Here is a 12,532-nt window from a genome sequence, read left to right as displayed (position 1 = left end):
GAGTACAATGCCCGAATGTATCTGACCAGACACCTGCTGCAGCTTGAAAGGCCCCAAAAGTTCCTCACCAAAAGGATAAAGGGTCTCAAAAATATGTCTTATGCTGCCCGACTGAAAGAACTCCAGCTCTATTCAGTCTCGCTCAGAGGTGACCTGTGCCTGACATATAAGGCCATGTCAAACCCAGATTTGATGAATATGCTTCACCTCAAAAATCTAGATCCCTCAGAACCACAAGGAGACTTAAACCTTGACACGGTTATAAATAGAACGTGCTGGAGGGACAGATTCATCACCCAGAGACTCCCTATGCTGTGGAACAAAATCACATGTGAGGCAGAGCACCTCTCTGGTCTTGTTCAAGAGGAATCTTGACCAATGGATGGGAGATTGCAGATATACCCCAGATACTTTCAAGCGCCACTGCTTGACAGAGGCACAGCAAAATGATAGGCATAGTTTTTATTCAAACTAAAGGGGTGGCGAAAGCCACATAACTATGGGCTAGGCTTATAAATGCCCTTGGGCAGATAGCCTAGTATGAACCTATGAACCTATGAACCTATAAAAAGATTTATAAAGTCTAGGAAATCAAACATAATGAAGTCATTGTCTGTTAGTTACAATAGCCCCAAACTTGAGTATGGAATAACAATATGGAAACCCTATAGGAAAACAAGCATGAATAAACTGGAAAGAGTACAGCGGAAAAATATTAAGGGCATCCATGGATGTGAAAATCTAAGTTATTATGAAAGACTAAAATATCTGAACTTGTACAGTGTCTCTTACAGACATTTAAGAGGAGATTTTATTCACGTTTATAGGGCATTTAGGGACAACTACCTCTGGGAATGTTTAGGGATATCAGAAAGTACTACAGAATCATCAGATAACCTATGTAGAAGATTATGTAGGAATGAGAAGTGTACTAATTGATTTTCTGACAGAGTAGCTGATGCTTAGAACAGACTACCAAATTACATTAAAGCAAGAACTAGATATTTTTAAGAACAGCCTGGACATTTATTATGGGAACCTTTGGCATATTGGCAAGCTAGACGGGCTTTAATGCCCGTGCTTGAAACATTTGTATGTATGTATGTACGTATAATTAACTCTGTGTGTGGCAAAGTCCCCCACATGAAGAGCTGCAGATCAAATTATTTTTAATGTAAGAAATGTTCAGTTATTTTGCACTATGCAATGACATATGCTCAGAACACAGTGCTGTGCCATATTTAGATAATCTCCACTCTATATTTATTTCATTCTTAGCTAACGAAATACAGTGGATAGCAGAACAGCCCTTTCAGCCACAGGTTGGTGGGGTCTAAACAAAGATTATTTTGAAAGCACACATTCATATACATCAAAAGTAAAACTGTGAGCCACAGTTTAAAAAATATATAACAAGGAGCATACTAAGAGTATAAATTTTACAAAGAGAAAACAGAGAACTCTATAAAACAGGTTGAACCCAATGGTGTAATACAAAAAAAAGTGCAGACTACCAACTTTCCTTTGGGCTTTCACATTAATAGCCTTAACTCACAAAAACCCATGTATGGCACTTTGCAAACCTTAAACTAGAGCTAACAATTTTGACAAATATCAAGTAATGTCTCAACACAAAGCAAAACAAGGTGAACGTTAAGATAACCTCCAGTTCACAGGCCACACTGAACATAGCAATGCCCTTTCACCATCAACACTGTAGATGGGCAAGACTGTAATCCATGCCCACTTAAAGTAATTTGCAAATAATCTTAATAAAAAGAAAGAAATAAGGAATGAGTAACTACTCTCCTCCACTTACCTATATCTTGCTATGTAATGAAGAGAAAGTACTAAAACCAAGGAGTTAAGGGGGGGGACAGCCCCCCTATATGTTAGGACTTCAGACAAAGAAAGGGTTAATGGAATGAGTCAACTGGAAAGGACACTGGGTCTGACAGTAAAAGTTGTCAATAACTCTGGCCTTGCTCATCATTTACAGTACCGTGAAAGGAGGTACTTCTAAACAAATAAAATTTTATTTTGATTTTTGCTCCTGCTGTGTCTGTCAATCTAAGTCCAACAAAGTGCTGTGTTTTGGTGCAGGTACATACACATTCTTTACTGAAGTCATGATATATAGGTCAGGGAGGGAGGAATATTACAAAAAAAAATACAAATCAACAGTCACATAATCTGAAAACTAAGCTGTTAAAAATTATCAAGAAAATAGAAGTATTTCACCTTCCTAGAACTGCAATCCTAAAATGCAAATAATCATGACAGCATAAAGCATAAAACAAAACAAAGATATCCCACAAAAAATATGACAAAAAGAAAACAGTAAAGCAGCTACCTCCAAGACTTACCCCTCAAATTACTAGATTTTCACAGCATGTCCAGACTTTTGCTCCTCATAAAATGTGTGGTTTGCTAGAAAATCACTGAGGACTGAACTAATTAAACAATGACATACACAGGATCATAGGAGATTATTAGGTCATCGACCCGGAGGTAATTTTAAACCTAGTGGTTTCATCCCAATTCAATACCATGGAAATGCTAGTCAAGACCCAATATTGCATTTAGCAATGACTGCCCAAATCCAGGAAGGTTGTGGACACTATCCTCAGTAAGAATTTACGGTGCCCCATCCACTCGTACAGGTTCCTCTTGAACAGTGCCATAGAGGTGCTCTGTTTCACATGAATCGATAGCCTGCTACAGAGATGCGGCAGTCAATGGAGATTAATAGAACATTCTGGAGAGTCAGATTTAAGTCGTAGGCCATATTTAGGTCCCTGAAATGGGTAGCCCTAGTCCCATTTGATTTACTGACATGCAGCAAGTTCATTAGGTTTGGGTCTTGGATTGTTTGTAGGCCAGGCACAGGGCTCCCCTAAGAAATCTATACAATACAGAGTATAGTGACATGGACTTTAGTCAGTTTGTGTAACGCATATGCTGGAACCCCTTGATCTTCTTTGTTAGAAACCTCAGAGGTCTCTCCAGTTGCTGCAGGTGCTTAGTATGGTGCATGCAGAATGGGGCAGTATTAGTGCCGAGTACAGAGGGGTTATTACCTCTTTTGCTCTCGAGGCAATGCCTTTACTCATCAAATGTGCTACATGGAAAGCCTTCCTTTCTACATAGGTTCATAGGTGTGTACTAGGCTAATGGCCCTGGAACCTTTACAAGCCTAGCCCACAGAAGTGCCCTGGCATTGTAACACCCAACATTAGTTCCCAGTGCCTCTATTAAGTAAAGCCACTGGATTGATCCCCGGGGTGAACTTTCTATTTCCCATTCACTCACCAGGATTTCTCTTGAAAAGGGCCAGTGAGGTGCTCTGCTTGACATGTATGGGAAGTCTATTCCAGAGCAGGAGCAGTTCCTGGGTTATAAGCCTGTTCCTCCAGCATGTTCTGTTGATTGTGGTAATGAGGTTGAGGTCTCTGGAGTGTGCGGTGCAGAGGGATTGGGATTTCTTTAGATGTAGCATTTCCAACAGAGCTGGGTCAGACATGGTTTAGATGTAGCATTTCCAACAGAGCTGGGTCAGACATGGTTTTGTAAGTCAAGCAGAGATCACCTCTTGGTAGACAATATGAGACAGAGAACAGCTGGAGTGTTTTTGGGTCTGTCCATGTAGGACATGTGTTTAAGGCTTAGGATCTTCTTCGTGAGGTATTTTTGTGGCCTCTTCAGCTGTTGCAGGTGTCTAGTGAGGTACATGCCAAATGGGGCATTATACTCTATGACTATCAAATGAAAGAAGAGAAAAAATGATGACCTCTTTCTTCCTGGATGCAAAACTGAGAAAAAAAACTGAGAAGTGCCACATAGAAGGAGTTTCTGACCACAGCAGCAATGTGGTGGTTGAAGGAGAGGCTGCTGTCAAAGTGTGTCCTAGATCTCTTATAATGCCTTTAGTGTTCAGTGGGCTTCCCTCGAGGTGGTAATTAGTGGGAACTGAGTTTTTCCCAAAGGGGATGACGACACATTTTTTGGCATTAAGCTTAAGGCCATGGTTTTGACACCAGTCTCTGGTCTCGGTGAGGCCTTCCTGAAGGATGTCTGCATCACTTGAGGAGTTAATAATGGCTCCCAGCTTGCTGTCATCTGCGAACCTGATCAGCCAGAGTCCCTCCATGTTGGCCTGGACTTCTGAGAAGTAGGTGCCAAACAGAAGAGGACTCAGGACCGATTGCTGTGGGACTCCACTCATGACTGGTTGGCAGTCTGACTTGGAGTCTAATACTTTAACACTGTGGGTTCTGTGAGCCAATTTGCAACCCACCTAATAATATAGGGGCTGATGCCTAGTTTGGTGAGTTTATCAATAATTCCTGAGTGAGGAATGGTATCAAAGGCCATGGCCAGATCGAGGTAGGCTGTATGAACTGCCTTACCCTCATCCGCAGCTCTGGTGAATGACTCAAAGAAGTCAATCAGGCTGAGCAGGCATTATCTACCTTTCCAGACTCTCGATCCCACACACTTTGGTGTTGTGAGAGTCCCTACATCCTTGTTAATTAGGTCCAGGACGTTGTGCTCCATAGCCTTACACATCAGACTCGTCAGGCTAATGGGCCGATAATTTCCAGGGTCTGAAGTCTCTCCTCCTTTATGGAGTGGGACGACTGTACTTGTGCACCATTCAGTAGGGACAAAGCCTGAGGTGAGGCTGTAAGTGAACAGGGCACACAGATGTGGTGCCAGTTCACTTTGTAATTCACGTATAACACAGCCAGGGATATTGTCGGGTCCCATGGAAGCTGCATCCTTGGCCTTGGACAATGCAGCTTTAACCTGTGCTGCAGTAATGCTGGGTGCCTGGCATTCTTCCATGAGATTGGTCCTTTGGGGGGGGAGGGGTAAAGTTGCCACTGAATCTGTTGGCCAGCATGTTGGCAATATCTGTTGGCTCAGTATAGGAGGTACCATTGTGCAGTAACTCAGAGCAAATCTTGGTATTGCAATGGAGATTTTTGATAGAACTACAGAAGGCTTTGTAGTTGTTTTTAGTGTCTGTCACAATTCTGCCTTCATAGCTGGCTTTGAAGGTTTTGATGAGGGATCTCAACTTTTTGTTGAGACCAATAAGGATATTTTTCCAGTCTTGGGACTTCACCGTTTTCTGCAACAGTTTCTTCCTTCTGTTGTAGAGTTTATTAATGGCAGGGGACCACCAGATTGGCTTCCTTTTTTTGGAGGACATCGTCTTGGTTCTGTTGGGTGTGGCTAGTTCCATGGATTTATGTACGTGTTCGTACAGTCCACTGGTGTATGATTCGGCACTCATGCATCTATTTTCCATTGGCATGAGTGCCGTGAAGTTAGCCACCTGTTTTTAGGAGTCTAATGTCAGCGCTGGCAAAGCTTTTCATGGTGGATACATTTGCGGAGGTGTGTGGACGAGATGTGGATTTCCATGGTGATTAGTTTGTGGTCGGATATAACAAGAGAGGAATTGACTATTAGTGTAGTTGCCCATGTTAGTAACAACCAGTTCAAGGATGTTGCTTCCTCTAGTGGGGCTAAGAATGAGCTGGTCCAGAGCATTGGAACTGATGAATTCCAGGAAGCATTAGGCCAGTGCATTGGTGCATGAGTAGATTTCCCAGTTGATGGAGGAGTAGTTGAAGTCACCTAGTATGAGAGTGTTGGATTGGATCGTAATAGTTTCCTGGGTGCTTAGGAATGTTGAGTGAGAGTCTTGGGACATGGTTGAGGACCTACAGCAGGCTATGACCTGAATCGCCATCTTACCCAATGTTAGTTGTAGTCTGGATGTGTACATATCCTTTATGAATATAGAGACACCACCGCCTTTGAAGCTTTGGTCCATGTTCTGTGGCCTTAAGGTGTGAAATGAGTTATAACCTGGTAGCGCAGGGGTGCTTTCTGTCGCTTTAAACCAGGTAAACGTTCTTCATTTTGAGGAGTGCTTCGAGTGAAAGCATCTTGAGATTTAGACTTCTAGCGTTGAGCAGCATGATCCTCAGACTGCATTTATTTATAGCTGTTACAGTGGTAATTTGGTCTTTGGTACACTGCCTAAAAAAAGGCACTATAGGGGTGGCAAGAGCCTTAGCCAGTACCTGGAAACCCAGGGGTGACAGATGCAGGCCATCTCTGGCAAAGCATTGAGGTCTGTCAATCATGTCAACCCGGAATTAATGGACATGCTCCACCTCAAAAAATCCAAATCCACCAAAACCACTAGAGCAAGTGACTTTTAAACCTTAGCACGGATATAAATAGGACGTGCTGGAGGGATAGATTTATCACTCAGAGACTCCCTATGCTGTGGAATAAAATCCCGGTCCATGTGAGGCAGAGCACTTCGCTGGCTCTGTTCAAGAGAAATCTTGACCTGTGGATGGGAGATCGTAGGTTTACCCCGGGAATCATCTCTGTGTCACTGCTGGACAGAGGCACAACAAACTAATGGGCACAGTATTTTTTCATATAAGGGGTGGCGTAAGCCACAAAAATTTGGGCTAGGCTTATAAATGCCTTAGGGCAGATTGCTTGGTATGACATAGGTTCATACTAGGCTAACAGATACTGGATCCCCTTAGAATGACACTGCGGTATCATTCAGGGAGACAGTAGGATGCTACTCAGGGCTAGGGTCATACCTGCCTGGGCCAAATAATCCAAGAGCTCCACCATTTCTCTTTTCATGTAGTCCATGGAGGTGCGACTTAGGTCATTACCATCACAGCCCTCACATAAAACCACACACCCACCTACACAGAGGCTCTCAATAGAAATCTACTCAAACAGCAGAGAACTCCAAGGTAGAAATGCACGCGACCACCACACAGCACAAGACACATAACTCACCTACACCGTGTGCCCCTCAACCTAAGCCCCTAAGGCAAAACAGCTTGCCCAATACATCATACCTGAGGCAATAGTGAGGCACACTAATGCCCCACTCACTAGGCTAAATAAGAAGTTAACAGGCAGCTACCTATCAGGAGCCAGAATCTGACACATAACAAAAGCACTTAGGTCACTCCACAAGTATGACTCTGTCAATCTGAGTTTCAGACGTCATATCCTTCAGAAAATGCATGTTAACACACATCCTGTTATTCTACCAACTTTCTAAGTTTATAAGAATAAGTTTCCCTATCCCACCTCACATTTTTTAGGCTTTGCCCAGACTTCTTGCACCAAGAGGTTGAATGGTATACTCCTAGAAACCTCCGCAATTTGTAAAATTGCTTACATGAAAACAAGACATAAACAACTGAAAGTTCACACATCGAGAAATCAGCTAAACCACAACCGTCCCAAGAAGCTACTTCACCGCAGAACCAGCAGTCGTACAATAACCACACAGGCTACCAATTTCAAACAACAAATAAATAATAACACAACTAAATGGTTCTGGGTACCGCATCAGTTACTAACACTATTAGATAACGTAAAACATACGGTGATCAACAAAACAAACACACTCTATTTGGATAGATGTTGTTACTTACATCTCCCATCCATAAGCTGGCCATCTTCAGCAGTCTTACAGATATCAAAACACCAGAAACACTCGATCTGTTCCCGAATGCCACCGCGAATCAACTTTCTTACCGGATATCCGCTTAGTAAGTAAACAGTAAAAGAGCCGTTTTCCTGTTGTCGCACTGTTTTTTTACCGGTTGTTGCATAGTCGGTCACTCTGAAGAAAGGGCTACGCGCAACTGGAAAGGCACGAGCTCAACGAGACAGGGAACGGAATACTACTCTTTTTACAGACATACTGCCCATAATTTTTTTTTTAAATATAGCTCTGTTCCTCATAAAAAATTGTGGATTTCTGTCAAATCACTGAGGACTAAAAATCATTAAATAAGTATATACATTTGAATTTCAAAATTCGTATCCTTTAGAAAATGCACGCTGATTTAGAACTTATGTTCTCAGATTTCTACGTTTATAAGCGCAGTATTTCGAACTTGCACTTGATGCTGCCTGCAGTGCTATGTTCCACATCATAAATGGGCTGTTGTGGTTGACAGAGGGTATCCGCTGTGGGACAGCAGTGCCTCATCACTGTAAATCACTGAATTCTGTTAGCGCATCTTGTGTAGAAAGATCATGCTCATATTTCAGTTTCCAAGATCAATAGTAACAACTGCAATTGCGAGGTGATTATGCCACCCACATTACATTTCTTTTAAAGACTTTCCGGAGTCAGAGCCATGGTTAACACATTCATTGTATGCATGTTGTCACTGGCTAATATGAATGGCATGCCAATCATGCCTTATTTCATATTCATAGATTAGTACTAGGCTAACTGCCCTTGCGAGCCATTTTAAGCCTAGCCAATTATCCCCCTGTGAGATTCAAACCCTGTACCTTGTGTTTGCAAGGCAAACATCTTAACCATTAGGCCACTCTCCCAGGTTATCTGCGCCATGCCCACTCATGCGCGAAACTGAGGATGAGCCGGTAAACTACAATATCGCCGATTGACCAGTACAAGACAAACAGGTCACCTGCTGCTAAGCACCTGTTCAGATGCAGTGTGTTGCACGCTATGTTTCTTTTTTTTTTAATTTTTAAAAGGGGTAGTGCCAGGACACAACTGTAAGCACCCATAAAGTAGTGTGAGCCATACCTCTCAAATGTCCAGATTTTCACATAATGACTAGAAATGTGGCTCATATATGTCATCTATTCCTCATAAAATTTATGGTTTTCTGGTAAAGTTTTGGGATGAGCCGATGATTGAATTCACTAAATAATGGCATGCTTTTGAGTTTCTGTCTTCATATCCTTCAGAAAATGTATGTTAAATAAATACCGTTACTCTAGCAACTTTATAAGAGCAATATTTAAAATATATTCCTATTTTTAGGCCTTTGTCCCCCCTCCACCCCCCACCCCCATTTTGTCTGTCTTTCTCCAGATATTTTGCACTAAGAGGTTGAATGGTATGGTTTGAAAATCAGCATGAGTTCTGATTTTTGACATAAATAGTGAGTGACATTAAACTATTTCTTTTTGAGTAGTACCAGAACAACTGAGGCAAACACCACAAGTTAGGCTGTAATTTAATTTTTCCTTGTATGGGAAAAAAATTGTGCTGATTGAAGTCAGTTGTCCGTAATTTTTTTATTAAAAAATGAAAACGAACATTTTTTAATGTTGGTACAATTCACTTAATGGTAAATATTTTTTAAAGATTGTGCTGTCTCACACATAGGCACCCAGTCCTAAATGATTTCTTCACAATGAATAATAGGCTGCAGGAGAGCAGGAAAGCTGAAGTTCTTGAATACTGTATAAGAACTTTATAATTACTATCATTATCAACATCAACCCCCATTGTCACATTTTCTATGTGGGATCAGGGTGGCCGGTCAATTGTCACCACATCTCTTGATTCAGTACCACTCTCTTACCTTCTTTGATAGTTGCACCTGCCTGTCTTATGTCTTCTCTTACACAGTCCATCCATCTCTTTACTGGATGTCCTTGTTTCCTGTTGCCTTCTTCCTTTCTGTCCCAAATCTTCTTCAACAAATCATCTTTCTGCTTTCCTGCATGTGCCTGAACTATCATAATCTGTTCTATTTTGTATTCTCTGTAATTGGAACTATTTTGGCTTCTGTTCTAATGTCATCATTTCTTCTTCTGTCGCACAATGTGCATTCTACCACCCATCTCAGGTGATCTCCATCACATCCATCTTCCTCAGTTGACCTGCCTTCACTAACCAGGTTTCTGTACCATACAGAAGTACTGGTCGCACCACTATTTGTAGATCTTACTTTTCAGCTTCTTTGACATTCTTCTGTCACACACTACCCCTGACACACTCTGTCATTTGGCTGCAGTCCGTCTGATTCTAGCTTTGACCTCATCATTCAGACTTCCCTTCTTCTCAGTCACCCCTCACAGATACTTGAAGCTGTTAATGTGTCACACTATTTTCCTTTCCATTTCAGTTTTCAACTTCTAATTCCACCCATTTGCTGCCATGACAACTGCTGTCCTATTTGCCTTCAGTTTTATGTTCCAATTCCCTGTCATTTGTTGAAGTTCCTATTTAGAGTCTGCTTGTAATGCCGCATTTTCTGCATATATAAAATTTACTGATCTGTTCCCTCCAACCTATTTGGTAATGTAGTGCATTACCAGTATGAGTAGCAGTGGGCTTAGAGATGAACCCTAATGCACATTCACCCCACTGGTAACCCCTCTGTTAGTCTAAACACTGCTCATGCTTGTGTCACTGGGTCCTTATACATAGCCTGCACCAATTCTATCAATGTTTACAAGATTTTGAACAATCATAGGCTGCTCAAATCAGCATTCTTAGACCTTATCATAAGCTCTCTCCAAGTTAGAAATGTCTGTTTGGACTATTTCCTTCTCTTTAGTTTCTTCTCCACTATCTGATTCACTGCAAACAACAGGTCCATTGTGCTGCATTGTTATCTGAATCTTAACTGCTTACCTTCCGTCTTACTTTATACTATGTGTATTCTTTTTCCGTCACATTCTCTAGCATCTTCATGCAATGTGCCAGGATTTCGGTATCTCTATACTACTCACAGTGTGTGACAGAAAAAGTTATACAGAGTAGTATAAATTTCTTATTTTAGTTTCTGTTTTGTTTAACCACATTTTGGTAAACTAATGGTAGATTTAGGTCATGTATAGATGACTGGGAAAGATTTGGTGATTTTTAATGTATGTGATTAACTTAATGTTTGTTGCCTATTTGAGGCTGTGATAGAGTTTTAGACTATCGTTTCTGATAATTTGGGGAGTTGACATGCATGATATTGTGCATGTGATATACATAAATAAAAACAGGTGCATTCAAAATGGATTTATTACACCCAGGTATTTATATATATTGTTAAGATAAATATGGAATGTATGAAAAGATCTGCAGTGTGATAAATTTACTGTCTTAGGCTGTATCATGTTTCACAATGAATGGCAAAGCCTTGACTCAGAAAATGCATTTTCTAATCTTGGATATAACAGTGGATCATCCCTTTGTCCTTGCACATATATCGGAGGGGGTTATATGAGTTTTCAATACTGTTTATATATGTTTTTGGACTTAGTAAAGGTATATCACTGTGTAGTCCAGAATACATTTAGTTTAATGCTACTAATGTACTGAGTCCTAGCCATCCCCCAGCCTCCAAACGCACACCCTGACATATTCCATTTATCCATTTTTTCTGCATTCTTTTTAGTCTGGAATAGTTTTTCCAATTAATTTTGCTCAACTGTAGTAATTTTGTAAGTTTCTTGTTGAACAGGAATATATATTTAGGTTATGTATCTTTTTAGGTATGAGTTGTCTTGCAGGTAGTTTCTACTCTGGTTATGTGGTAAAAATGTTAATCTTTTTTTTTTTTCAGAGTATTATGTAATTTTGTATGGTTATATATATTCGGTGTATCAGAGTTATAATACTCTGGAGGTCAAGTTATAAAAATAATAAATAATTATAAGATGTCTGCAGTGTGAACAATAAAACTGCAATACTTCAACATTTATTTTAGAGGATGATGAAACTACTTTATTAGCAACTAAAATTCATGCTCACTAGCAGGAAACACAAAACACTAGTCTCAAAAGAGTATACAATTCCAAATAGACGTTTCTGTCCTGTACACAGGTAAATGGGGAGTGTTAGAATAAAGCCTGTTCTTTCCCTTCCTAATATAATGTATGAAAGTAGGGTAACATCATACAACAATGGTGTAGTCTGAACTGATTTAAATGCAAAATGGTTATCTACAATATTTATAGCAATGACAGTGAAAACATGTGATAAAACATGCACAGGTAGGGAACTTTGTGTCCTGTATCCATGGTCATGTTTGTCTTTGTCTTTTCGGCTTTTTCCCCGGTAAAGGGTCGCCACAGCGGAACTCCGGTCCGCTAATCATTGACAGTAGTTTTTTTTTTTACAAAATGCCGAGGTGCCAGCTCGACGCCCAACCTTCAATGAAGGCACACCCATTTACGCACGCATGTCTTTCGAATGCTACCCAACTGCGGAGAGGACATGCAGACTCCACACAGAAGGCACACCCAAGCCACTCCAAGAATCGAACGGGAGAACCTCTTGCTGTGAGGTAACAACGCTACTGCTGTACCACCGCAGCTCCTGTATCCATGGTTATGTTCTACTTTAAAACATTTGTTTCAAATTAGAGGTGAGAGGTTACACACTGACAGAATCCACAGTTTGTTTGTTTTTTGAGAAGACTATATAATCTGCCCTTTTTTACATCTTCTTTTCTATTCTATATAAGAAAAGTAACTTATGCAAATGCAGATGTAAATATAATTATGATGCACCTGACAAACTAAGGTTAAATGTGCATTCTACCAAAGTGTATATGTATGCATACAAGGTGACTATATGTCTCTTGCATTTCTGAAGTGTAGAGATAAGGACCAGTGGTCACATCCTAGCTCTCAGTTCATGCAAGGAATGATGCCCGTCTCTTAGTAGAAGGATAGAACCCTGGAG

General features: G+C 40.8%; 1 protein-coding gene across 1 annotated transcript in view; it reads right to left on the bottom strand.

Moving 5' to 3' along the window:
* Positions 1-7,661, bottom strand: part of LOC122812639 (tRNA selenocysteine 1 associated protein 1) — a 633,267-nt gene extending 625,606 nt beyond the window's left edge. The window contains exon 1 of the mRNA XM_044084823.1: positions 7,503-7,661. Within this exon, the coding sequence (XP_043940758.1) occupies positions 7,503-7,526 (24 nt within the window). The 5' untranslated portion in view covers positions 7,527-7,661. The remainder of the gene's footprint in view (positions 1-7,502) is intronic.
* Between the last annotated feature and the right edge of the window lie 4,871 nt (positions 7,662-12,532).

This window comes from Protopterus annectens, chromosome 1.part1 (genome assembly GCF_019279795.1).
Source record: "Protopterus annectens isolate FY-2018-M chromosome 1.part1, PAN1.0, whole genome shotgun sequence".
NCBI lineage: Eukaryota > Metazoa > Chordata > Ceratodontiformes > Protopteridae > Protopterus > Protopterus annectens.
This window is presented reverse-complemented; position numbering and strand designations above follow the sequence as displayed.